The sequence below is a fragment of the Callorhinus ursinus genome, unplaced genomic scaffold, assembly GCF_003265705.2.
Source record: "Callorhinus ursinus isolate GAN/ISIS: 27379988/994484 unplaced genomic scaffold, GSC_fseal_2.0 scaffold20, whole genome shotgun sequence".
NCBI classification, from domain to species: domain Eukaryota; kingdom Metazoa; phylum Chordata; class Mammalia; order Carnivora; family Otariidae; genus Callorhinus; species Callorhinus ursinus.
In genome coordinates this window covers 10465684-10489521 of record NW_027397082.1, presented here as the reverse complement: position 1 = coordinate 10489521, position 23838 = coordinate 10465684, and the positions used below count along the sequence as shown (strand labels likewise).

Here is a 23838-nt window from a genome sequence, read left to right as displayed (position 1 = left end):
GTCTTGAACTCATGACCCCAAGATCAAGAGTCACATGCTCTACTGACTGAGCCAGTCAGGCACCCCTCTGTTTCATCTTCTAAAAAAATGCTTTCTAAATCTTTTTTTTTTTTTTTTGGAAGGATGGAGGGGTGTAAAAAATCACAGATTCAACAAAAGACTGTTGTCAATTTGAAAATAGTTAAATAGGGGCACCTGGGTGGCTCAGTTGGTTAAGCGACTGTCTTCAGCTCAGGTCATAATCCTGGAGTCCCACATCAGGCTCCCTGCTCAGCAGGGAGTCTGCTTCTCCCTCTGACCCTAATGATCGCTCTCTCTGTCTCATTCTCTCTCTCAAATAAATAAAATATTTTTTTAAAGATTTATTTATTTATTTTGAGAGAGTGAGAATGAGAGAGAGAGAAAGAGTACATGAGAAGGGGGAGGGTTAGAGGGAGAAGCAGGCTCCTCGCTGAGCAGGGAGTCCGATGCGGGACTCGATCCCGGGACTCCAGGATCATGACCTGAGCCGAAGGCAGTCGCTTAACCAACTGAGCCACCCAGGCGCCCTCAAATAAATAAAATCTTAAAAAAAATAGTTAAATAGCTTTGAAAATTAAGTGGGGCACCTGGTGGCTCAGTCAGTTAAGCGTCCAACTCTTGGTTTCAGCTCAGGTTGTGATCTTGGCCCGTTGGGCTTTGCACTCAGCGCGGAGTCTGCTTGAGACTCTCTCTCCCTCTCTCTCTGCCTTTGCCCACCACACTCTCATTCTCTCTCAAATAAATAAATCTTTAAAAAATGCAATTAAGTATAATAATGCCTCTGTTAACAAATCCTTCGGAGAGAAAATACATTTTAATAGTTTTGGACTATACAAGAAGCAAGTTGAAAATTTTTGAACCTCTTAGTTGAGTAGTGCTTGAGGAATAGCGGGGAACTTAGTAAGAACAAAGGTTCTATCCCATCTCTGCTCACAAATCAATAGGCCTTCAGTGGTTGTAATTTGGTGATGATAAGAGAATGGGATTGGAATAGAAGTACTTCATTATCTCCAGGGGATGAAGGCAATTTGAATCTATCCTCCCAAGGTGATTATAAAAGATAAACCACTCCACCCTTAGCGTACACATTCATACATGCACACTCAACTCTTAGAATGTCAAAGGTCTCCTGGGTGGACTGGAAACAGGACAGCTGAGTAGTTTCATTTCTAGGGCAGGGTGGTCCAGTTAGGTACCCTATATGGAAGCAGGAATAGCTTCTTAGAGCAGATAAAGGCAGTGCAAGCATTGCAGTAGAAGGTGGGAATCTGAAATGATGTCCCTGTATTTCCCACTTAGTTCACTTTCTTTTGATGAAAAGTATCCAGTTTAGGATATTCTAGGAATATATTCTATTTTGTTAATAAATATTTTGATGTATATTATTTATATCTAGTGGGTAAAAACAAAGTGTTAACCACTCAGTGTATACTTGGATCAAGAGGTAGACTTTAGTTTGCATGTCTCTTTGTTACCTCAGTGTTCTCTTTTTCTTCCCTTAAATGTTTCAGTGGAAACTTCTTAGTATTTTTCTTATCATTTCCAAGCTAATTAGTCTGAAATACATGCAAATCTTCTACATATATGGAATAGATAATCTACTTTATCTGCCTTGTTCATTACCTGGTAGAAGGTATGGGGAGTTATAAATAAGGCACAGATCTTTTTTTAGACTGTACTAATAGTTACGTTTTTGTATTTTTAGCAATTCAGTTTGTTCTTAGTGATGAGTTCAGTCATCTTCGTCCGGAACAGCGATTGGCTTTGTTGCATGTGAGTGAAATTGCTTTGAGAGGTTACTGATACTATGTATTTTTTAAACTACACTGTTGATTCTGGTAAATAAAATCATTTGTTCAGGCTTAGATCTTTTGTAAACATGATACAGTCTCTCTTAAATGTATTCTGTGGAATTTAGCCTACTATATTAATGCATGATTTTTATATAATGGTAAGAAAATTGTAGGATTTTTCTATAGATGGGTATGTCTTCCATATAAATTCTTTATTAAGAATATGTTCTGGTAATGCTCAGAAGCAGGTTTGCTGAGGAGAAAAAAAGAGTTTGAGATTGGGAATTAGGAATTTTGAGACTTAGAACCAGAAGTTAATTGGGAGCATAGGGAAGCAACAGTTGCAAACTAAACAACATACTTGTTTTATTTCTGGCCATATTTGTAAGTCAAATGGTAACAGCATTTTCCAATATGAAAGGTAAGTATTTATAGTAAATAAAATTGTTAGAATTTTTCATTGAATAATTATGAATAACGAACTAAAGAAATTTAAGGGTAAAAAATTATAAAAGGCTGTAATAAAATGGTAAGATTTCTTTTTGGTTTGAATGTGGCTTATGATTAGTTTTAAGACCAGAAAGTGAAATTCCTTAGTATATCTCAATAGACTATCTCACAGTTATTAGGGAGGTGTTTTGGTTGTTTTTGTTTTTTTAACCATTATCTTTTATTTTGCTCTCTTAAACTTGAATTTTTAGATGAACTTTTTTTTTAGGTTTCTAAGATTGGCATTTGAAAGAATAGCCTCTTTAAGTATCATTCTTTATTGTGTTGAATCACTATGTAGTAACAGTTTCTAAACTCTGGAAATTCTCTGGACTTGGTATAGCAGTAGCTGGGTCATAAGTTGGCCTATATGTGACACATGTTAAATGTGTGTCTTTTCATAGCAGATTTAGGATTATGTAGCATATTGTAAATTGTTTTAAAAAGCTGAGTTCCAGTAATTATATAATTTGTTAGGGTTCCTTTCCAGCATTAAATGAGTCTATAAGAGAAAAGCCTCAAGTGTTACAGATATTAGCAAATAGGTAGAATTAGGTGGGCCTGGGGTTTTAGGTTCTAATAAAGTGGTCTTCAGAACAAGATCGAAATACATCTGACTTTGATATCTCTTGAATAGTCCTCATGTTTTTAGTTAGAATCCAAAGCCATTTGGTTGAGAAGTATTGTTATCCTAAGCCAGTGTCTTTGCTCTTTTGACAAGAAGGATATATTACTAGTCTGATAGAAATTTTTTCCATTGAATTAGGTTTGTTACCATGCACTAAATTTTAAAGGTATTTAAAGGGGAAAAAAAAAGATAAAGAATGTGAAAATACCACTTAAATGATGTTTATTTTTTGCATGTTTTAGGAGGGTACTGGTCCTCGTGTCATTTCTGCTTTTGTGGAGATTATTTTTGATAATTCAGACAACCGGTTGCCAGTGAGTAATGGCTTTTTTTCCCAGTAATAATGTTGAGAATTTATTGATGCAGCTGACTTTCTTCCAAGCTTTGAAACATTTACAACTGTACTTAAGCTTTTATAATTTAGTTTATGCTAAAATAGCTATACAGTTTACATATTAATTTTGTCTTAAAATTATGAACATTCTAGTAAACAGATGGGGGTGTGTAAGCTGTTGTGAAAAAGCGTCTGTTTTAAGAGTTGATATTCATAGCATATCTTTAGTGAGAATTGAAGTTTCAAAATAATGATTATGGTTAGGGACTCTAGAATGACCTTATTAACTAAAAAGTTTACCACTTTTACTGTGAAATTAATTTTAGGCTTTTACATTTTTTCTTAGATTGATAAAGAAGAAGTTTCACTTAGAAGAGTTATTGGTGCCAAAAAGGATCAGTATTTCCTAGACAAGAAAATGGTCACGTAAGCATTTTCTTTACATTTTAATTTCTTTACAAAAGAGTGAAAGTATTTTACTTAGCTCATTATATGGGTTTTATATATGCCTTGTGTTCAACAAACCAGTATTTAGAGCATTAACATAAGAAAAAGGATTCTTGGGGCACCTGGGTGGCTCTGTTGGTTGGGCATCTGCCTTTGGCTCAGGTCATGATCCCAGGAGGCTGGGATCAAGCCCCACATTGGGCTCTCTGCTCAGCGGGGTGCCTGCTTCTCCCTCTTGCTCTGCCTGCTTGTGTGTGTGCGCGCGCTCTCTCTCTCTCTCTCTGTCAAACAGATAATATCGTTTGGGGGGGAAAAGAAAGAATCAGGATTCTCTGAGGCTGATACAATAGATGGTTTAATGACTATAGTCCCTCATGCTCCTTAACCCAGGAGTCAGCCTTCGTTTTTTTGCTTATTGGGTTATTTATCTGAAAAAATTTTTTCAATGTTTATTAACAGGAAAAATGATGTGATGAATCTCCTTGAAAGTGCTGGTTTTTCTCGAAGCAATCCTTATTATATTGTAAAACAAGGAAAGGTAAAAAAATTGTATGTCCTTTTTTTATAGAATTTGTTTTCTGAGTATATTCCCTTGAATGATGAACTTGGCTTATTGATTTTAGTGGTTAAGTTGAAGCAAAAATGTCTTTTGTTTTCATTGATTTATTTTGTATTGATAGTATTACCTTTTAAAGTACAAAGAAGATCTATTGTATAGTGGGATAGAATCATTTCAGCAGTTGGTGGATTTTGTCTTCTTGGTGGCCTATATTACTTAATAAGATGTCTTGTACTGGAAGACATTTTTGGTTTGTGAAAGTCACAACGATCATATTTAAGAACAGTATAGAGGGGTGCCTGGGTGGCTCAGCTGGCTAAGTGTCCGACTCTTGATGTCAGCTCAGGTCTTGATCTCAGGGTTGTGAGTTCAAGCCCTGCATTGGGCTCCATGCTGGGCATGAAGCCTAACTTAAAAAAAAAAAATACTATAGAAATTCTGTAAAAATAACATTTGAAAAAAATTACTTCCTAAAATTAATTCTCTCTTACTTAATATATCACACAGCTAAAATAGTTAGCTTACATTGCCAGAAATATACCATAATGCCACATACTATTTTTTCTTAGAGATTATATTTTCTATAGTTTTTAGTAGTTACAAACTTTCTACTGTTTCTTCATATACTTTATATCTAAGGTAATTTCTTTTTTTAGAACATACCCTGCAGTGTTCTCATAGTTTGTTGTAGTGTTTTTTTGGACTAGGGGAAAGTTCTTTTTAAATGTCCACTTATTTCATATTGGAGGATTTTTAGATATGTGTTGGAAAGGTAGCATCCAGGAGAAGTGATTAGGAAGAGTATGGTGTTTTGCATTTGGGAAATGCAGAACAAGTTTTTGAAAAGACCAGCTTTATAAGCAAGGGATTTCTTTAAAAGGAGGCTGATTATGAAAGACTACTTATCTGAGTCTTCCCTACGCACATACAGCATAGGCCCTTATACTTCATTTCAGTTTCTACTTATATGTCATTTCATATAAGCCATCTAGGAGTTAACTAAAAGAGCATTGCCTTTACTCCAGCCCTACATGTTTTCTCTATTCTGTGTTTTTCCTAACAGTTAGACTGTACTGGTGTATATTTATTTCTTGTTGTCTTCCATTAGAATGTAAGTTCCAGGAGGGAAAGACCTTTTCTGTTTGTTCATTGCTCCTTTCCCAGTGCCCAGCAGAGTGGCATAATGTTGTAAGCATTTGTTAAGTATTTTTTAAGTGAATACGTTGAATGACCATAATTGGGGTAATCAAGGATAAGGATCTGAAGGAGGGGGTGTGCCTGGGTGGCTTAGTCGGTTGAGTGGCTGACTCTTAATTTCAGCTTGGGTCATGATCTCCAGGTCCTGAGATCAGGCCCTGCGTCAGACTCCATGTTTGCTGGGAAGTCTTGGGGATTCTCTCTCTACCTCTTCCCTGGCCCCTCCCCCCACACGAGTGTGTGTGCTCTCACTCTCTCTCTCTCAAATGAACAAATCTTTAAAAAAAAGAAAAAAGGATCTGAAGGGGGATTCCTTGATTTATATGCTTTTGATAGACCATACTGTCTTAGTTCAGAGCTGGTTCTCTTTTTATGTGAAAGTGAGAGTAACTCACTTCACTTTTTTAATGCAGTGAGAACATTTTTTGCCTTTAATGATTAGTTTTATTTTTATGAATATGGTAAACTCATGCTTGTTGTTTAAAATTGCATGACAGTTTGTACCACTTTCTGTGGTTTTTTGGCCATATATATTTTTTCAAGATTTTATTTATTTTAGAGAGTGTGCGAGCGGGGAAAGGGACAGAGGGAGAGAGAGGATCTCAAGCAGACTGTGCCCAGCGTGGAGCCCGATGTGGGGCTCCATCACATGCTCTTGAGAGCATGACCTGAGCCAAAACCAAGAGTTGGACACTTAACTGACTGAGCCACCTGGGTGCCCTGCCATATATTTTAAGATTTTAAGGATGCTTTTGCTTATTTTATTTAATGGTTGCTACTCCTGTTATTTTTATCTGCCTCTCTTTTGGGGGTACCTGGATGGCTTGCTCAGTCAGTAGAGCATGTGACTCTTGGGGTTGTGAGTTTAAGCCCCATATTGGGTGTAGAGTTTACTTAAAAAGTAATAATAATGCATACCATTTTTGTTTTATATATATATATTTACTTATTTTTTTTTTTAAGATTCTATTTTAGAGAGAATGCACACAAGTGGGGGCAGGGGCAGAGGGAGAGAATCTCAAGTGGACTCTGCACTGAGCATGGAGATGGACTCAGGGCTTGATTTCACAACCCTGAGATCATGACCTGAGCTAAAACCAAGGGTTGGACGCTCAACCAACTGAGCCACCCAGGTGCCCCTGTTGTATTTTTAATAGTATCATTATAGCTTTTTAAAAATATAGAGTAATAGTTTCCCCCTTGTAAAAATACTTTGCTCTTTCCAAGTGGAGTTCATCTTTTATACCTTACAGTGTTGACTGAGAAAAAGTATGGTGATGGAATGTTTGTTCTTCCTTCATTTTTAATGTAGAGTTATATTCATAAATTAGATTGATGAATGTATCAATTCTATTTGGATTTGCATTTGATAAATTTCATTTAAATAAAGGACATATAGGTGTGTAGGTATATGCAATGCACAAATTACATTCTTGAAGTGATACTCAAAACTTAGCATGTGAAAACTCAAGGTAGAGTTCTTAAAGAGCAATCTGTAGCTACGTAATAATTATTTTTCCAAAATTTATAGATCAACCAGATGGCCACAGCACCAGATTCTCAGAGACTGAAACTATTAAGAGAAGTAGCTGGTACTAGAGTATATGATGAACGAAAAGAAGAAAGCATATCTTTAATGAAAGAAACGGGTAAAGAAATGTGATTCTGCCTTGTTTTATGAATTACTTTTTCATTGTGTTATTATAGTTGAAAGGGCTTCTATCTATTCTCACCAGTATACTGTTTGGTAATTTGCCTACATATTGAATGGAGAGAAAATTAGTTTGTGACATTTTAAGTTTTGAGATTTCAAATAATTTCTCTTTAAATAAAGAATTGCTGTTAGATAATAATGCCTTTGTAGGTCAACTATTTTGTGCCTCCACTGTCCTCATTGTTAGTGAGGATAACAGAATTGGATGCAGTCCTCAAAAATAATTGCTGGGAGTGTCAGCTGGCATTAGGTTTTAAGTTGTTTAGGAGCAAGTAAATGGAAAACTTCGGATCTTTTTTAGTACATGTATTTATGGAAACCCTACTTTGCTTTTCAAATTCTGTGTTCTGTCATGTCTTAAGAGTCAGACAGTCTTGAGTTCAAAATCTGACTAATAACTAATAATTAACTGACACTGTGACTTGATCTCTCTGGTCTAAAACCTCTCCATCTGTAAAATTTTTTTTCATAGTTTATGGTGGTGAGTAGAGGAGCAGAGTAGCACCATGATTGGAATATAGTGGGTGTTCAATATATGGCAGTTATAGATAATGCTATTACTATAAAAGTTGAAAATCAGTGACATCAATGATATTAGTAGGGTTTTTTTTTTTAAATATTGTGGGAAGGCACAGTTGCCTTTAAAGGAAGTTTAAACTGAGGCCCTTAACCACATGTAATAAAAGAATTAGTGAACTCTGGTTCAAAAAGATACATGCACCCATATGTTTATTACAGCATTACTTAACAGTAGCCAAGAGGTAGAAGCAACCTAAGTGTCCATCAATAGACGAGTGGATAAAGAAGGTGTGGTATATGTATACAATGGAGTATTCCCTAGCCACTTTTTAAAAAAATGAGATCTTGCCATTTGTGACAACATGGATGAACCTAGAGGGTATTATGCTGATGAAATAAGTCAGAGAAGAGCAAATACATGATTTCACTAATATTTGGAATCTAAAAAAAAACAAGCAAACAAAACACTCAAATACAGAGAACCACCTGGTGGTTGCCAGGGTGGTGGTGCAGGGGGAAGATGGGTAAAATAGGTAAAAGAGATTAAGAGGAAAAACTTTCATGTATAAAGTAAGTCACAGAGATGGAAAGTACAGTATAGGGAATATAGCCCGTGATATTGTAATAACATCGTGTGGTGACAGATGGTAACTACACTTACGGTGAGCATTGTATAATGTATCGAATTATGGAATCACTGTACTGTGTACCTGAAACTGATACAACATTTTATATGAACTAAAATAATAAAAACTTAAGTGTCACCATGTGTAACGTTCTCTGATGCTTTTCGTAATAAAGCATTTTGTCATTTTAGTATCTTAGATTTGGTTACCACATACTATTCTATAATGCTGTAGTTCTTAAGATTGATTTTAACTCATGGTATATTTGAGAATAGATATTATTTACATAAGAATTTTATTCAATTCCTTCACCCCTCTCTCATTTCTTTTTAAGAGGGCAAACGGGAAAAAATCAATGAGTTGTTAAAATACATTGAAGAGAGATTACATACCTTAGAGGAAGAAAAGGAAGAACTAGCTCAGTATCAAAAGTGGGATAAAATGAGACGAGCCCTGGAATATACCATTTACAACCAGGAACTTAACGAGACTCGTGCTAAACTTGATGAGGTAAAAGAATTTTGTTATTTAAATTCAGAGTGATTTTATATAATGACTAGGTCAAGCTTATTCTATTTTCAGGGATTCTTAAATAGAAACTTAAAAAAAAATTTTAAACCTCTTAATGAAATCATTGGTCAGTAAATTTGTTCTTTCAATTTATTCCAAGGAAAATGCCTACACCTGTATGGTCCTTGCTATAGTTTTATCTGAAATGTAATCAGGTGGTGGTGCAAGGCAAACCAAAATGAGGGAAGCCACCTTTAAAATCTTCATGAAGGGGCGCCTGGCTGGCTCAGTCAGTGGAGCATGGGACTCTTGATATCGGGGTCATGAGTTCAAGCCCCACGTTGGGGGTGGAGTTTACTTAATAATAAAAAAACTTCATGAATTTTTTTCTTGGCTTTTTAGTAATACTTTAAAGGAGCTTTCTACTTTAAAACCACTAAAAATTAAAAAAACAAGTGAATGATTTTGTTTTAGCAGATATTTTACAGTTTTACTACATGTTATGAAGTATTAAACAAAATACAAAATGAGTTAGAAATTACAGCTTTTTGTTCCCCCCAGCTTTCTGCTAAGCGAGAGACTAGTGGAGAAAAATCCAGACAATTGAGAGATGCCCAGCAGGATGCAAGAGATAAGATGGAGGTAAGATTATAAACTAGGCTTAGGTTAACTTATATTTTTTGACCACAGTAAATCCTTTTGTACCAGAATTATGGAATGGTAACTTCAAACCGGTGTCATTGGGATTGAGTATTGGAAAGACAGAATAGTACTGAAAGTGTAAATGAAGGAGAAAGGGACAGAACTAGTGGTGTTAAAACTCTGCTTTTGTACTTCTAATTGTCTGACTCATTTCTATTTCATACTTTTTGACTAGGATATTGAGCGCCAAGTTAGAGAACTGAAAACAAAAATTTCAGCTATGAAAGAAGAAAAGGAGCAGCTCAGCGCTGAAAGACAAGAGCAGATTAAGCAGAGGACTAAGTTAGAGCTTAAAGCCAAGGATTTACAAGATGAATTGGCAGGCAATAGTGAACAAAGGGTAAGTTAAAGTGATAAAAATAAAAATGAAAGACGTAAGTGTTCAGTTGAATAGGTATTACAGAAGACCATCCTTTCTGTGACGGGGGTGCATGCTTATATTTTTGTAGATCTGGCACATTAAAATAATTTTCACTTAAGTAGCAACTCGATACTGTCTCCTTGTTTCTTTTATTTAAAAACTAGTTTTATGTTGCAGGATTAGTTTCCTCATGAATTTTTTTTCATGAGAAAATATTTTATGCTAAACTTAAACAAATTTTTAAGGTTGCATTTTTACTTATCCTGCTTTATTTACAGAAACGCTTATTAAAAGAGAGGCAGAAACTGCTTGAAAAAATAGAAGAAAAGCAGAAAGAACTGGCAGAAACAGAACCTAAATTCAACAGTGTGAAAGAAAAAGAAGAGCGAGGAATTGCTAGGTCTGGGATTTCTTTCACCAACACTTCTACCTTTCTACATAGTTCTCTGTGAAAGCTAAATAGTTATGAGTTAAGACACAGTAAGGGCAAAAGTTAAATCCAATTTCAAAATAATAGCCTGTGTTAAACAGCTACTGTGGGCCAAGCGTTACTGTATACATATCACATACATTTTTTTCACTTAGAAGCCCTAAGACATTTACATTGTCCTCACTGTAAGTTCAAATTTGAGGCTCTGGGAGGCTAAATAGCTTGCCTAAGATAAATAACTTGCCTAGATGTTGTTGGGCTTCTTAAAACATGGATGGTGGTTTGTTTTTTTGTTTTGTTTTTTACCCACATGACATCTTACTCTGTTTCATCCTATTTCCTTTTTTTATTGCTGTTTTAGCATCTAGACATTTTGGTATCTATATGTAGATTGAACATGCCAGCTTTTGCTGATTTCATGGTTTAGTGCATTATTATGTTTTTATGCCACCAGTATTTGTTTTAATGAATTGTTTATTTACTTTGCCCCTTTTTTCTGATTTTTTTTCTTATTGTTTGATAAGGTGGTTTGTAATCTGTATTTGTTCTAGTATTCTGTGTATTGTAAATATTTTCTTTGTCTTTCTCTTGCCTTTTAACCTTGATAGTGTCTTCTATTGTAAGGAATTAGAAATGTTTATATAGTTAAATATAGTTTGAAAATTCCTGAGATAGGATATTAGAACTGTCTCTAGCTTTACTGACTAACACAGAACTGGAGTAAAGACATTGCCCGAAATCCTTAGGATATGGGTTGTTTCACATGACTTTAACTGTGACTTTTCAAAATGAAATTTATATAGTACTAGCCCAAGGAGCTCTATTAGATACCAGTTGCTTTTTATATTTTTTTACGGAATTTTGAAAATGGCTGTTATCTCTGTGTTCTTGACATAACAATTGTAGTTAAACTTATTTTCTTGTCTCCTTTTTAATCCATTCTTTTCTTCTGTCTTATATAGATTGGCCCAAGCTACCCAGGAAAGAACAGATCTTTATGCAAAGCAGGGTCGAGGAAGCCAGTTTACATCAAAGGAAGAAAGGGATAAATGGATTAAAAAGGAACTCAAGTCTTTAGATCAGGCTATTAATGACAAGAAAAGACAGATTGCTGCTATTCATAAGGATTTGGAGGACACTGAGGCAAATAAAGAGAAAAACCTGGAGCAGTATAACGTAAGAACTTTTATAGCTGCTTTGTGAAAATTTTTCAGAAGACATGTACATTTTACCTATTTCTTTAAGTTTTATTTTTGAACAATACATTGCTACTCTTAAAATACACAAAACGGGTACTTATTTAGAAAAGACCAGCACAATTTAATATTTATATACATAATATTTATACATATACATTAATATTTATATGGTAGTTTTCCTTTTCAAGGAAGATTTTTTTCCATATCCGTGAGTGTTCATGTAGATCGAGTATATTTTAAAATATATTTTTTATGAATTGGTAGAATGTTCCTTAACTACCCTTAATTTTAATGTGATAAGTCTAAAATATAATTTCAGAGTAACTAATTTTTTTTCCATTTTTACAGTCTTTTACAATTCTCTGTCAATAACTTACTGCAGAATATATTTTTTGTTGGTTAAGGCAGTGGTGATTTTACAAGATTTTCTAAATGAATAAAACATTATATACTGTGCATGTTTAGTAGCATTTTCTTAAAAATTGAAGTAGAAGATAAAAATCACTTCCAGAATAAGAAAGATCTCATGTTGTTTAAAATGAGAAAGGGGGAAAATGCTTTGTGAAGTGTTATGTGTGGCTGTATATAGGATGATAGAAGCGATGAGAAGGGATTATGTAGGACGAGTGTAGGGTGAAGAAGTTATGTATGTACCTACACAGAGGAACCCTCTTACCTCATGAGATCTGCACCAGTTGGTTATTGGTTTATATCAAAGTCACTAAATGCATAAAATCTTCATATATGTATGTATATTAAATTTTATATGTAATAGTATTTGTGTTTATACACATGTAAACATATATATATTTATATATATCGTAAATATTTTGCTTAAAAAGATAAATGTTTGCTCATGTACCAATCTTTTTTTAAGGCTATTTTTTAGAGTAGTTTTGGGTTCATAGCAAAATTGGGAGGAAGGTACAGAGGTTTCCCATATACCTCCTACTACCACAAATGCATAGGCTCCCCCATTATCAACATTCCCCCACCGGAGTACACACCAGTCTTTTCATGTAGAGCCCAAGATGTTTCTTTTGAGTATGAGTAGTGATTGGGAGTTCTCAGGGGACTTTTTTGTTAGGAGCCACATATGTAAATATAGTTCTCCTTAAAGCTGGATGAGAACAGAATTCAGGATTCAATCTAGGATCATGTATTGCATTTAGTTGTCATATTTCTGTTATCTTTTGTAATCTGGACCAGTTTTCTAGTTTTAAAACTTTGTGATTTGACATTTTGAATTACGATATTTTGTTATAAAGTACATATTACATATTAATATATGTGTTTATGTATTATGTTATTTCTCGATCTTTTAGAGTTGATTTCCCCATTTAATTCAGTTTTTAGTGAGTCACCATTGAGTGTATCCAGAACTAAGTCAAGTTTTTAAAGAAACAACTCTTTTCTTTGTCTTCATATTCTGTTTAATATTCAATGTAATCACAGCATAAACGAAAACATAGTGGGGAGCAAAGCCAACTGGCTCTGTAATCATAAATAACTGGTAGAAAAGTGACCAGGAGTAATAGACAGTAGCCTCCTAACCTCTAGAGTCCAGTGTGCTTTGGTCAGGATATTTTATGGAGGGAATGGAAAACACAGGTTGATCCCAGTAGTTAGTTATTTGGAAATTGGTGTAGTTTCAGCTGTGATAGCTACGTGTCCTTTCCTAAAAGAAAGAAAATGTGTTTGTCATGAGTTCATGGAAACAACCTCAACAAATGCTCTTTTTGAAACAGCCTGGTGAAGAGCCAAGATTTTTCAGTAGTTTTTATTCATTCTTTCTCAAGCTTGAACTTCATTATATTTGCAGTATTTCAGCTACACCTTCCACTGGTGAAGTCTGTCCTTTATACTGGTTAGAGATGATTTTATAGTGCTGATTGAATTATGTAGAATGGCCTTTTGCTTCTTAGTATAATCCTCAATCTGTCGTATATGTGTAGAGGGAATGGTGTGAAAACTATTGAGTGCAGTATTTTGAGATTGTGTGAATGTATTGTTTTCTTCTAAAATTCTAGTAGAAAGCTTTAGATCATTAGTGAGCAAATTAATTCTATTTTAGCAGTATTTTTAGAGTAATTCATTTTATGGTTTATATTTTCTCTTGATGTGCTCTTTTGCCTAAAGGCATTTTTTTAAAAGTTAGAATTGGATTTTTTAATAGCTTTATTAAGGTACAGTTGACATAATGATAAATTGTGTGTGTTTAAAATGTATCTTTGATAAGTTGATAAGTTTTGCATCTGTGAAATCATGACCACACTTAAGATAACAAGCCTGTTCATCACCCCAAAATGTTTCCCCTTCCTTCTTCCCCTAGCAACTACTGATCTCGCTCTCACTATGGACTAGTTTGCCTGAAATTGGATTTTAAGTTTAAATTATTTTTATTTCCATAGAAACTGGATCAGGATCTTAATGAAGTCAAAGCTCGAGTAGAAGAACTGGACAGAAAATACTACGAAGTAAAAAATAAGAAAGATGAATTACAAAGTGAAAGAAAGTTAGTATAGACTAAAATATGCCTTAATTTTTTTTTTTTTAAGATTTATTTATTTGACAGAGAGAGACACAGTGAGAGAGGTAACACAAGCAGGGGGAGTGGGAGAGGGAGAAGCAGGCTTCCCGTGGAGCAGGAAGCCCGATGTGGGGCTCGATCCCAGCACCCTGGGATCATGACCTGAGCCAAAGGCAGATGCTTAATGACTGAGCCACCAAGTGCCCCGATGCCTTAATTTTTTTGAGTAACACTAATTACTGGCTGTTAAATGGTCTTTAAGCTATAAATGAGCTAGGGGTACCTGGCTGGCTCAGTTGGTGGAGCATATGCAACTCTTGATCTTGGGGTTGTGAATTCAAGCCCCACTTTGGGTGTAGAAATTACTTGAAAAAACTCTTGGGGCTCCTGGATGGCTCAGTCAGTTAAGCGTTTGCCTTTGGCTCAAGTCATGATCCCAGTGTGCTGGGATCGAGCCCCAAGCTGGGCTTCCTGCTCAGCAGGGAGGTCTGCTTCACCCACCCCCTGCCAAGTTGTGTGCATGCTTGCTCGCTCTCTCAAATAAAATCTTTTTAAAAATCTTAAAAAGTTGTAAATGACCTATTCAAATTTTATATTTTTTTCAGTATTTTACCCTAATTTATATACTGTTGGTGCATCTTAATGCTTGTAAAATTAAAGACAGTCTAATTTTTATTGATTAGTTACTTGTGGAGAGAGGAGAATGCAGAACAGCAAGCACTTGCTGCTAAAAGAGAAGATCTTGAAAAGAAACAGCAACTTCTTAGAGCAGCAACAGGAAAGGTGAGCAGGTTCTTTTTATTACTTCAGTTTACATTGAGCCAATTATTACACAAGAATTTGTTAGTTTTCAAGCTCTAAGTCCTTGGTTTCAGGTGATAAATTAAGAGTGTAAATCACTTGTCCTCTAAATTTGAAATGATGGGTCGTGTTTAAGCAGCCTTACTACAACCCATGCATTAATGATAACGCTTTTGATTTTCAGATGAAGAGTCTCATTTTTAATGTTAGTGTCAGAACAGAACCCATAATAAAATGTTTCATGTAGTTGGCATTTTTCAAGGGGGTGATGTGGCATTGGGGAGGGTATTTAGTTTAATCTCTGAAGTATTTTTTAATGTATAAAGTAATGGATTTGTTTCTTACCAGCAGGAGTGCCACTGGAAATATTATTTTAATATTTTTCACTTCTGACAATTTAACAGGCTATTTTAAATGGAATAGACAGCATAAACAAAGTACTGGACCACTTTCGTAGGAAAGGAATAAACCAGCATGTTCAAAATGGCTATCACGGCATTGTGATGAATAACTTCGAATGTGAGCCTGCTTTCTACACATGCGTGGAAGTCACTGCTGGCAACAGGTAAAGTTTTTGTTTGATATTTTGAATTTTTGAAGGAAAGAAGGAATAAGAAGCAGCTTTTTGGAATTTTAGTGTAATCTGTCTTCCATTACCTTCTTTTATCCTAGTTGCTTATTTAATTTTTTAAAGATGTACATGTTAGGTATTCCTAACTGTAGAAGCTAAAACTATCCCTTTTGGGGCTTCCTCTCCTTCTTCTCATTGGAATTTTCTAAGTAGTTTCCCTCCCACCCTACCCCAGTACAAATTGGTTTGCATAGAACAAAAAGTAAATTGTTTGCCTAAACGTTTATAGCACTTTAAAGTCTAGCAATAAAGATGTGTCTTGTTTTGTTTACATGCAGGTTATTTTATCATATTGTTGATTCAGATGAAGTCAGCACAAAGATTTTGATGGAGTTTAATAAAATGAATCTTCCTGGAGAGGTCACTTTTCTTCCTCTTAACAAGTTAGATGTCAGGGATACTGCCTATCCTGAAACCAATGTGAGTTGGTGTGTGTGAAGGTCTATCTTTCTTTCAGTAAGTTATTTCTTCTTGTGGTTAGCACATGCTAGTGCACAGGCACTGTACGTTAGGATTCACTGGTCTGTGAGATAAACATGCTTCTGTTACAGCATGGTCACTACTGGGTAGGGATGGGAAGGGAGATAGGTCACAGGCAACACATGAAACAAATCACTGCAAATGTGTAAAGTGTTAAAATACCTAAGTACAGGCTACTCTGAGAGATTATCCCAGGGTGACAAAATTAAGGAGAAGAAATCCCTGAGGAACTGTCATTTGAAGTAAATATTTTTTAAGTTTTTTGAATATACTTTTTAAATGGCTTATAAATTAAATAAAAATGTTTAGTAAGATAACAGGCCCTGAAAACAACGTTGCTTTTGTTACTTGCTGGTATACTTTAAATGGATTGAGAATATTCCTCAGTGTTCTTGAGAAAAATGTAATTGCTTTGAGGCATTTAGTTTCAGAATGTTGATGGTATTAGCAACTATTTTACTCTCCTAGTCTGAGGTTAAAGCTGAAACTCTATGATAATGGTAACAATTTAAGTGGAACATTGAGAATCTTTTTTTTTTTTTTTTTTTTAGGATTTTATTTATTTATTAGCATGAGAGGGAGGAGGGGCAAAGGGAGAAGGAGACACAGACTACCCCCGTGAGCAGGGAACCCTACGCGGGGCTTGATCCCAGGACCCCTGGATCATGACCTAAGCCGAAGGCGATCCTTAACCAACTGAGCCACCCAGGTGCTCCTGGTACAGTGAGAGTCTTAAAAGCTGCTTTAAAGGGTCTACCTTTTTCTTCTTTAAATCTATAAATTATCCTTTAAGTTTTGGGGAGGAAAATGTAATCACAGATGTGATGCTGTGAATGAAGCAAGACTCAAGAATGCATGTAGTGGGGCACCTGGGTGGCTCAGTTGGTTAAGCGACTGCCTTCGGCTCAGGTCATGATCTTGGAGTCCTGGGATCGAGTCCCACATCGGGCTCCCTGCTCAGCAGGGAGTCTGCTTCTCCCTCTGACTCTCTTCCCTCTCATGCTCTCTCTCAAATAAATAAATAAATCTTAAAAAAAAAAAAAAAAAAGAAGAATGCATGTGGTATGGTTCCCTTTAAACACACAGACAGGGGCACCTGGGTGGCTCAGTTGGTTAAGCGTCTTACTCTTGATTTCAGCTCAAGTCATGATCCTCATAGTCCTGAGACTGAGCCCCACATCGGCTGAGACCAGGCTCCACACTTAGCAGGGAGTCTGCTTGAGATTCTCTCTCTCCTCCCTCTGCCCCTCACCACTCTCCCCAAATAAATAAAATCTTATAAATAAACACATAAAACTAAACTTAGATGATAGAATTTGAAAGAAGTAGAAGGAAATGGTTATCACAAAAGTTATGATAGTGGTCATCTCCAACAGGTAATGTGATTAGGAAAAGGGCACACTTCTTAGTGTCAGCAGTGTTTTATTTCTTGTCCTCCGTGGTATTACATTGGTGTTCTCTTTGTAATTATTAATTTAAGCTTAACATATTTATTGCACTGTTTTAGGTTATATTTCCTAATTTGAAAATTAGAAAAATCCTTTCCTAATAGTTTGGAAGAATGTAAAAAGGGAAAATTTTATATAAAAAGTATTTTCCTGAATACCTAAAACATATATATAACAAAATGAAAACATTTTGAGGAAATAGTGTACATTTTTTTAGCCGTTTTTTTTTTTTTTTTTTTTTTTTTAGAGCGCAAGCCAGCAGGGGGAGCAAGAAGGTGGGAGGTGGGGGGAGAGAAAGGGAGGGGGAGAGAGAATCTTAAGCAGGCTCCATGCCTAGCCTGGAACCCTACATGGGGCTTGATCTCACAACCCTGAGATCGTGACCTCATCCAAAATCAAAAGTCAGACGCTCGACTGACTGAGTCCCCCAGGTGCCCCTATAGCCCTTCTGTGTGAGAGATGCTATCCTATGTGTTTCACATATTATTAGTTTGTTTGGTCTAGTCTAGTCTTAACAACTTTATCAGGAAAGTGCTGCTACTGCAGTTCTGTAGATGAATAACTATTAAATGAAGAAGTTAAGCAACTTGTCCAGAGCATACATCTGATGAGTGTTAGAACTAGGATTTGAGCTTGAGCTGACTCCAGAGCCACTAAACTCTGTCATTTTTCTCTGCTCTTGAAAACTTGGATGATTACATGAATGTAATTTCCAGGATATTTCAGTAGAGTGATTTTTCTAACTTCTTCAGAATAAAATGAAGGCATTTGTGTTTATATTTCATAAAGATGTAATTCATAATTTTGCTAGCATGTTTTAATTAACTGTGTTGTGATCTCTATCCTGACAAAATATTCATTTTTAGGATGCGATTCCTATGATAAGTAAATTGAGGTACAATCCCAGATTTGACAAAGCTTTCAAACATGTGTTTGGGAAAACACTTATTTGTCGTAGCATGGAAGTTTCAACCCAGCTAGCCCGTGCTTTTACTATGGACTGCATTACCCTGGAAGGTTTGTAATAGTAATTCTTAGCTTTGAACAGATAAATTCCATTTTAGTTTTAAGAGTATTTCAAAATTCATGTCCAGTTTTTTATCATTTTTAAATGGTTTGAGTCCAGACAGGATCCACACTTCATATTTAGTTGATGTCTCTTAAGTATAATCATTTGATCTGTAGTAGGGATTCTTAACGTTTTTTGCACTGTGGACTCCTTTGGCTCTTTGGTAAAGCCTATGAGCCCTTTCTCAAAATATTTTTAAGTGCATAAAATAAAATGCTTAGGATCACAAAAGAAACCAATCATACATGGTAATCACAATATTTTTTCAAATATGACATAATTTATTCTTAAAAGTATTCAAAAACAAGATTTAGCAGTGGGTCTAATAAATAAAACTTGGAAGTACTGATACATGTAAACAATATTTTGAGATTTGCAACAAATATAATCTGATAGAAAATAGCTGTTATTTCTCTTGGTAACAAAGTTACAAGTACTGATAATACCACTGTGATTCTTATTTGTTATAACAGAAGGCACTGCTAAATTTCATTTTGTAGTATAAAAATAAAGATGTAGGGCGCCTGGGTGGCTCAGTCGTTAAGCGTCTGCCTTCGGCTCAGGTCATGATCCCAGGGTCCTGGGATCGAGTCCTGCATCCGGCTCCCTGCTCCTTGGGAGCCTGCTTCTCCCTCTCCTTCTCTATCTCTCTTTCTCTCCCTCTCTCTCTCATGAATAAATAAATAGAATCTTTAAAAAAAATAAAAATAAAGATGTAAATTTTTTTTCCTACCTAAGTCATGGATATCCTGAATTTTATCCGTGGAGTCTAGGTTAAGAACCTCTGGTATATTAAGTTCACCTTTCATTTTTCAATTTTTTCCTTTTCTTTATAATTTATTGATGAAAGAAGGTAACACACCCCCCCAGTTTTATCTTTATAGATATTTTTTTTTGCTGTTTTGAACTACCTCTGAGAATAAGTTATAAAAATTATTATGCTTTATTTCTAAAAGTTAAGCATGTATATCTCATAAAAGTAAGGACACTCTCCTAAGCCCCAGGTATCATTGTTACACCTAAGTAATTTAACATAACCCAGTAATATCATTTAAAAAGTACATTAAAATTTTCCCAGTTGTCCCAAAATAATTTTCTGTCCAGGATCTGATCAGGGATGCATGCAATGTCCTCTCTTTGGATTCTTTCAATATAGGACAGCTCCTGTTCTTTCCCACCCTCAGGAAATTGACTTTCTCATAGAATGTCCCATTTTCTGGATTTGTCCTCCTGCTTCCTTATCGTGAGATTTAGTTTAAACATTCTTGGCATGAGTGATGTATATTCTTCCTGCATCACACAATGTGTCCCACTGTTAGTGATGCTAAGTTTGACCAGTAGCAATCTCTCAGTTGTAAAGGTGGCCCTTTCCTCTTCGGAATTAATAAGTGATATGTGGGACTATCCTTTAAGAAAACATGAATATCAGGTTCCCCAACAACTTTTTTTTTTTTTTAAGATTTTTATTCATTTGAGACAGCTAGAGGGAGCATGAGCAGGGGAGAGACAGAGGGAGAGGGAGAAGCAGACTCCCCGCTGAGCCAGGAGCCCAATGTGGGGTTTGATCCCAGGACTCTGGGATGGTGATCTGAGATGAAGGCAGACACTTAACCATCTGATCCACCCAAGCACCCCACCCCAACAATTTTTTTTTACCAGTGGTTTGACTCAATACACTGGGGGTTTCCAAATGGTGATTCTTAAATTCTTTCAAGGCTTCTGTATTTTTTTTTTTTTTTTTTAAGAGAAAGAGAGCTAGCAGGGGTGGGGAGAGAGAAGAGAGAGAGACTCAAGCAGGCTTCATGCTCAGTGCAGAGCCTGATACAGGGCTCAGTCTTAACACCCTGAGATCATGACCTGAGCTTCAATCAAGAATCAGATGCTTAACCAACTGAGCCACCCAGGCACCCCTATCTCTGTGCTTTTAAAAGCATTCAAAAAACTTCTGAAGACTTGCCATTATTATTGTTGATGTTCACATTTTCCCAAATACAGCCAGTGGAATTCCAAACTCCCAAGTCTTGTGTCCTCTTGATCTGTCCCTCTTGGTCTTTAGCACTTCCTTCCTTTCTGGCAGATGTTCACGTTCACCTAGAAGGCACCTTTTTTAAATGCAAATTTTAACAGTTGGAAAGCAAAAGTTTGAACAGAGTGGCTTAAATCCTTTTAAATTCTCATTAAATAGGTAAAGCCTTTAAATTAGTTGTTTGATTATAAATCAATTTATCACTGAATAAAGAAATTGTTACACAGAATTTCTACCTTCCTTGTGCTTTGTTTATAGGTGACCAAGTTAGTCATCGGGGTGCTCTAACCGGAGGTTATTATGACACAAGGAAGTCTAGACTTGAATTGCAAAAAGATGTTAGAAAAGCAGAAGAAGAACTAGGTGAGCTTGAAGCAAAGCTCAATGAAAACCTGCGCAGAAATATTGAAAATATCTTTTTGTCTTGTGCTACGGTGGAGGACTGTTTGGGTTGAAATATGTAATCTTTTACATGTTAAGTGTGTTTTCTCATACAGCGGGGAAAAAATTCCACATTTTACTTTTATTGAAGCATGGGAGCTTATATTGTCAAAAGTTAACTTCTGAAGACAAGGAAAAAACTCTTGTAACATTGATTCTTTCCTTAGCTGTTAATATTTAAAACTGATAGCAGTGAGTCAGTCTATTTCTGAGAGCAAAGAACCTGAGGTGCACTAAAATTTAAAGTTATAGAGGAAACTAAGGAGGATTGGTCAGAATTGTAGAAAGAAAACGAGGTTAGTGTTTCGAAGAAGGGTTGGGGGCCTCTAATGCCACATACTGCATAGAAGTTAAACATAGGGGTTGAAAATGTGCATTAGATTTCTATTTCAAGGTCATTTGGTGCAGACGTAGTATTAGTGGAGAAAGGCTGTCAGAATCCAAGTCTTAGTAAACATAGTACTTTCACTTCTTTCAAATAAAACTGGTGTTCCATGAAGAGTGGCTAGTTTAGCTCACAACAGAAGCATTGTACCTCTGCATTTTCTTGAATTAACCCCAGTACTTTGGTATAAGGCAAAAGTGTTTTATGTGTACTTTGAATTACATCACACAATTTAAAAAATGTAGATACTTGAGGGGGGTACTTACCATGCTCAGTTGGTAGAGCATCCAACTCTTGATTTCTGGGTCATGAGTTTAAGCCCCACATCGGGTGCCAAGATTACCTAATAGGTACTCAAGCATCAAGAAAAACCATTTTTACTGAGTCATTGGAATATTCTTAATGATTTTTTTTTTTTTTTTTTTTTTAGAGATAGTGAGCTAGAGAGCAGGAACAGGGGAGGAGAGGGAGAGGGAAAAACAGGCTCCCTCCTGAGCAGGGAGCCTGACGTGGGGCTCGATCCCAGGACCACAGGATTGTGACCTGAGCCAAAGGCAGACACTTAACCGACTGAGCCACTCAGGCACCCCTGGGATATTCTTAATTGAAAGTGGCAAATTTTTTTTTTAAGTGGGTTTATAGCTTCTGTGCCATCAGTGCAAGCAGCAGCACAGAGCAAAAGGTAAATAAACATGTTAGTTTTGATTTTGCAGGGGTCTGCAGAGCATATTTAGAACTGCCCAAATTTGGCAAGATGTTGGCGCAAAGAAAACATTGGGAAACACTAAGAAAAAGGATATTGACAGCATACATCAACTACCTTCCTGTATTTAATAATCCAGCTAGGTGGTATTATTTTGCTACATTGGACAAGACCTCCTCTTCATACATAACTACCTTCTATAGTGCTTTAAGCATAATAGATTACACAGTAAATATTTCTTGAAAAGATACAAAAAATATATACCTCATTCAGATTCTCTTAGGGTTTCCCAAGAATTTTTGTTTTTATATAGCTTTAAGTAAAATATATGTTATTTTGAGAGAAATGGTGGGGTAAAATGTTTTAAGCTTCTTTATGATATAGCACAGTGTAGTATTTAATTTAGCATTGTTATGGTCCATAAATTTCAGGAAATAACTTTTATTTGGAGGTAAAGAAAAGGAAGGGAGGGGATACACATGTTTTTAAAAGAACTAGAGAGAATTTTCCTTAGCCTTGTATATGGATTAATAATGAAATTGATCAGTTGATGAACCAAATGCAGCAGATAGAGACCCAGCAAAGGAAATTTAAAGCATCTCGAGATAGCATATTATCAGAAATGAAGATGTTAAAAGAGAAGAGGCAGCAGTCAGAGAAAACCTTTATGCCAAAGGTTCGTAAGTATGTCCCTTTTGTTACAGATCTATTTTAATTATTTAGAATTGGGATGGACCGTATGTTACATAGGTTATTATCTGGAGTTTATATGTTCCATTTTTTGTAGACCTATACTTTTGGGCTTCCCCTATCTATACTGTACTTACACCCATGGGTAACCAAAGTCTGATTTTGTAGTCCACATTCAGATTGTCCAGCTTCAGTGAACAAGTAGGCATTTTGAGCTATAGCATAATAGTATTTTCTGATGATCATTAATTTGTTAGTAATCATTTTTGTCTGTTAAGCACTATTTATGGAGTTTGTTTGAATATTTTATCCAAATTCTGTTAAACAGGTAGAAGCCGAACTATTATTGCTAAATTACAAGTAATAACACATTAGTCTCATAAGCTTTAACAAAAACTGTTTAGTTCATCAGTAGTACTAAAACAATAGTTTTTAATTGCCCAACTATACCACCCTAACACATTCTAGCAGTCTTCTCTTTTTGTTCTTATTAATATTTAATATGTAAGAAGATTTTTATATGATTCAGTCATGGAATATGATTGGTCCCACATGCCCTGATAGTATTGTATCATAAGTATTTTTCTTACTGCTACTTAGTTCTAATTATCAAATTAAGTGGATATCTAATAGTTACTTGAGTTGATATGATTCAGTTCACTTTAATATCAAATAGATTGTTCTCAATTTTTCACTATTAGTAAGTAATACAGTGACTAACACGTTTATTAATAAATGGATGATCTGTCACATAGCAACGTAGCTTACAAAGTTTGGAGGCAAGTTTGCATGCTATGGAGTCCACCAGAGAATCGTTGAAAGCAGAACTGGGAACTGATTTGCTTTCACAACTTAGTCTGGAAGATCAGAAGAGAGTAGATGCCCTGAATGATGAAATTCGTCAACTTCAGCAGGCAAGTACAATTTATATAAGTATAAATTTTCATTTATAATTGGCTGTTGTAAAAAGTTTCTTGCTATTAAGGGAATGCAAAAGAAGGGAACTTTGAGAAAACAGAAAAATGAGACTTGAACTTCTCATATCTGTAAGAGTAAGTAAGTTTTTCTACACCATTCTGGGTATGTTAGGATTATACAAGAAGTC

General features: G+C 35.6%; 1 protein-coding gene across 1 annotated transcript in view; it reads left to right on the top strand.

Annotated features, from left to right (window-relative positions):
• The window catches only part of SMC3 (structural maintenance of chromosomes 3), a 39065-nt gene that overhangs the window by 8038 nt on the left and 7189 nt on the right, over positions 1 to 23838 (top strand). The window contains exons 4-21 of the mRNA XM_025880816.2: positions 1727 to 1794; positions 3174 to 3245; positions 3612 to 3691; positions 4172 to 4250; positions 7000 to 7117; positions 8662 to 8837; positions 9399 to 9479; positions 9715 to 9879; positions 10179 to 10300; positions 11293 to 11506; positions 13941 to 14044; positions 14743 to 14842; positions 15265 to 15425; positions 15770 to 15911; positions 18286 to 18436; positions 20773 to 20925; positions 22568 to 22719; positions 23489 to 23647. Coding sequence (XP_025736601.1) covers positions 1727 to 1794; positions 3174 to 3245; positions 3612 to 3691; positions 4172 to 4250; positions 7000 to 7117; positions 8662 to 8837; positions 9399 to 9479; positions 9715 to 9879; positions 10179 to 10300; positions 11293 to 11506; positions 13941 to 14044; positions 14743 to 14842; positions 15265 to 15425; positions 15770 to 15911; positions 18286 to 18436; positions 20773 to 20925; positions 22568 to 22719; positions 23489 to 23647 — 2297 coding nt within the window. The remainder of the gene's footprint in view (positions 1 to 1726; positions 1795 to 3173; positions 3246 to 3611; positions 3692 to 4171; positions 4251 to 6999; positions 7118 to 8661; positions 8838 to 9398; positions 9480 to 9714; positions 9880 to 10178; positions 10301 to 11292; positions 11507 to 13940; positions 14045 to 14742; positions 14843 to 15264; positions 15426 to 15769; positions 15912 to 18285; positions 18437 to 20772; positions 20926 to 22567; positions 22720 to 23488; positions 23648 to 23838) is intronic.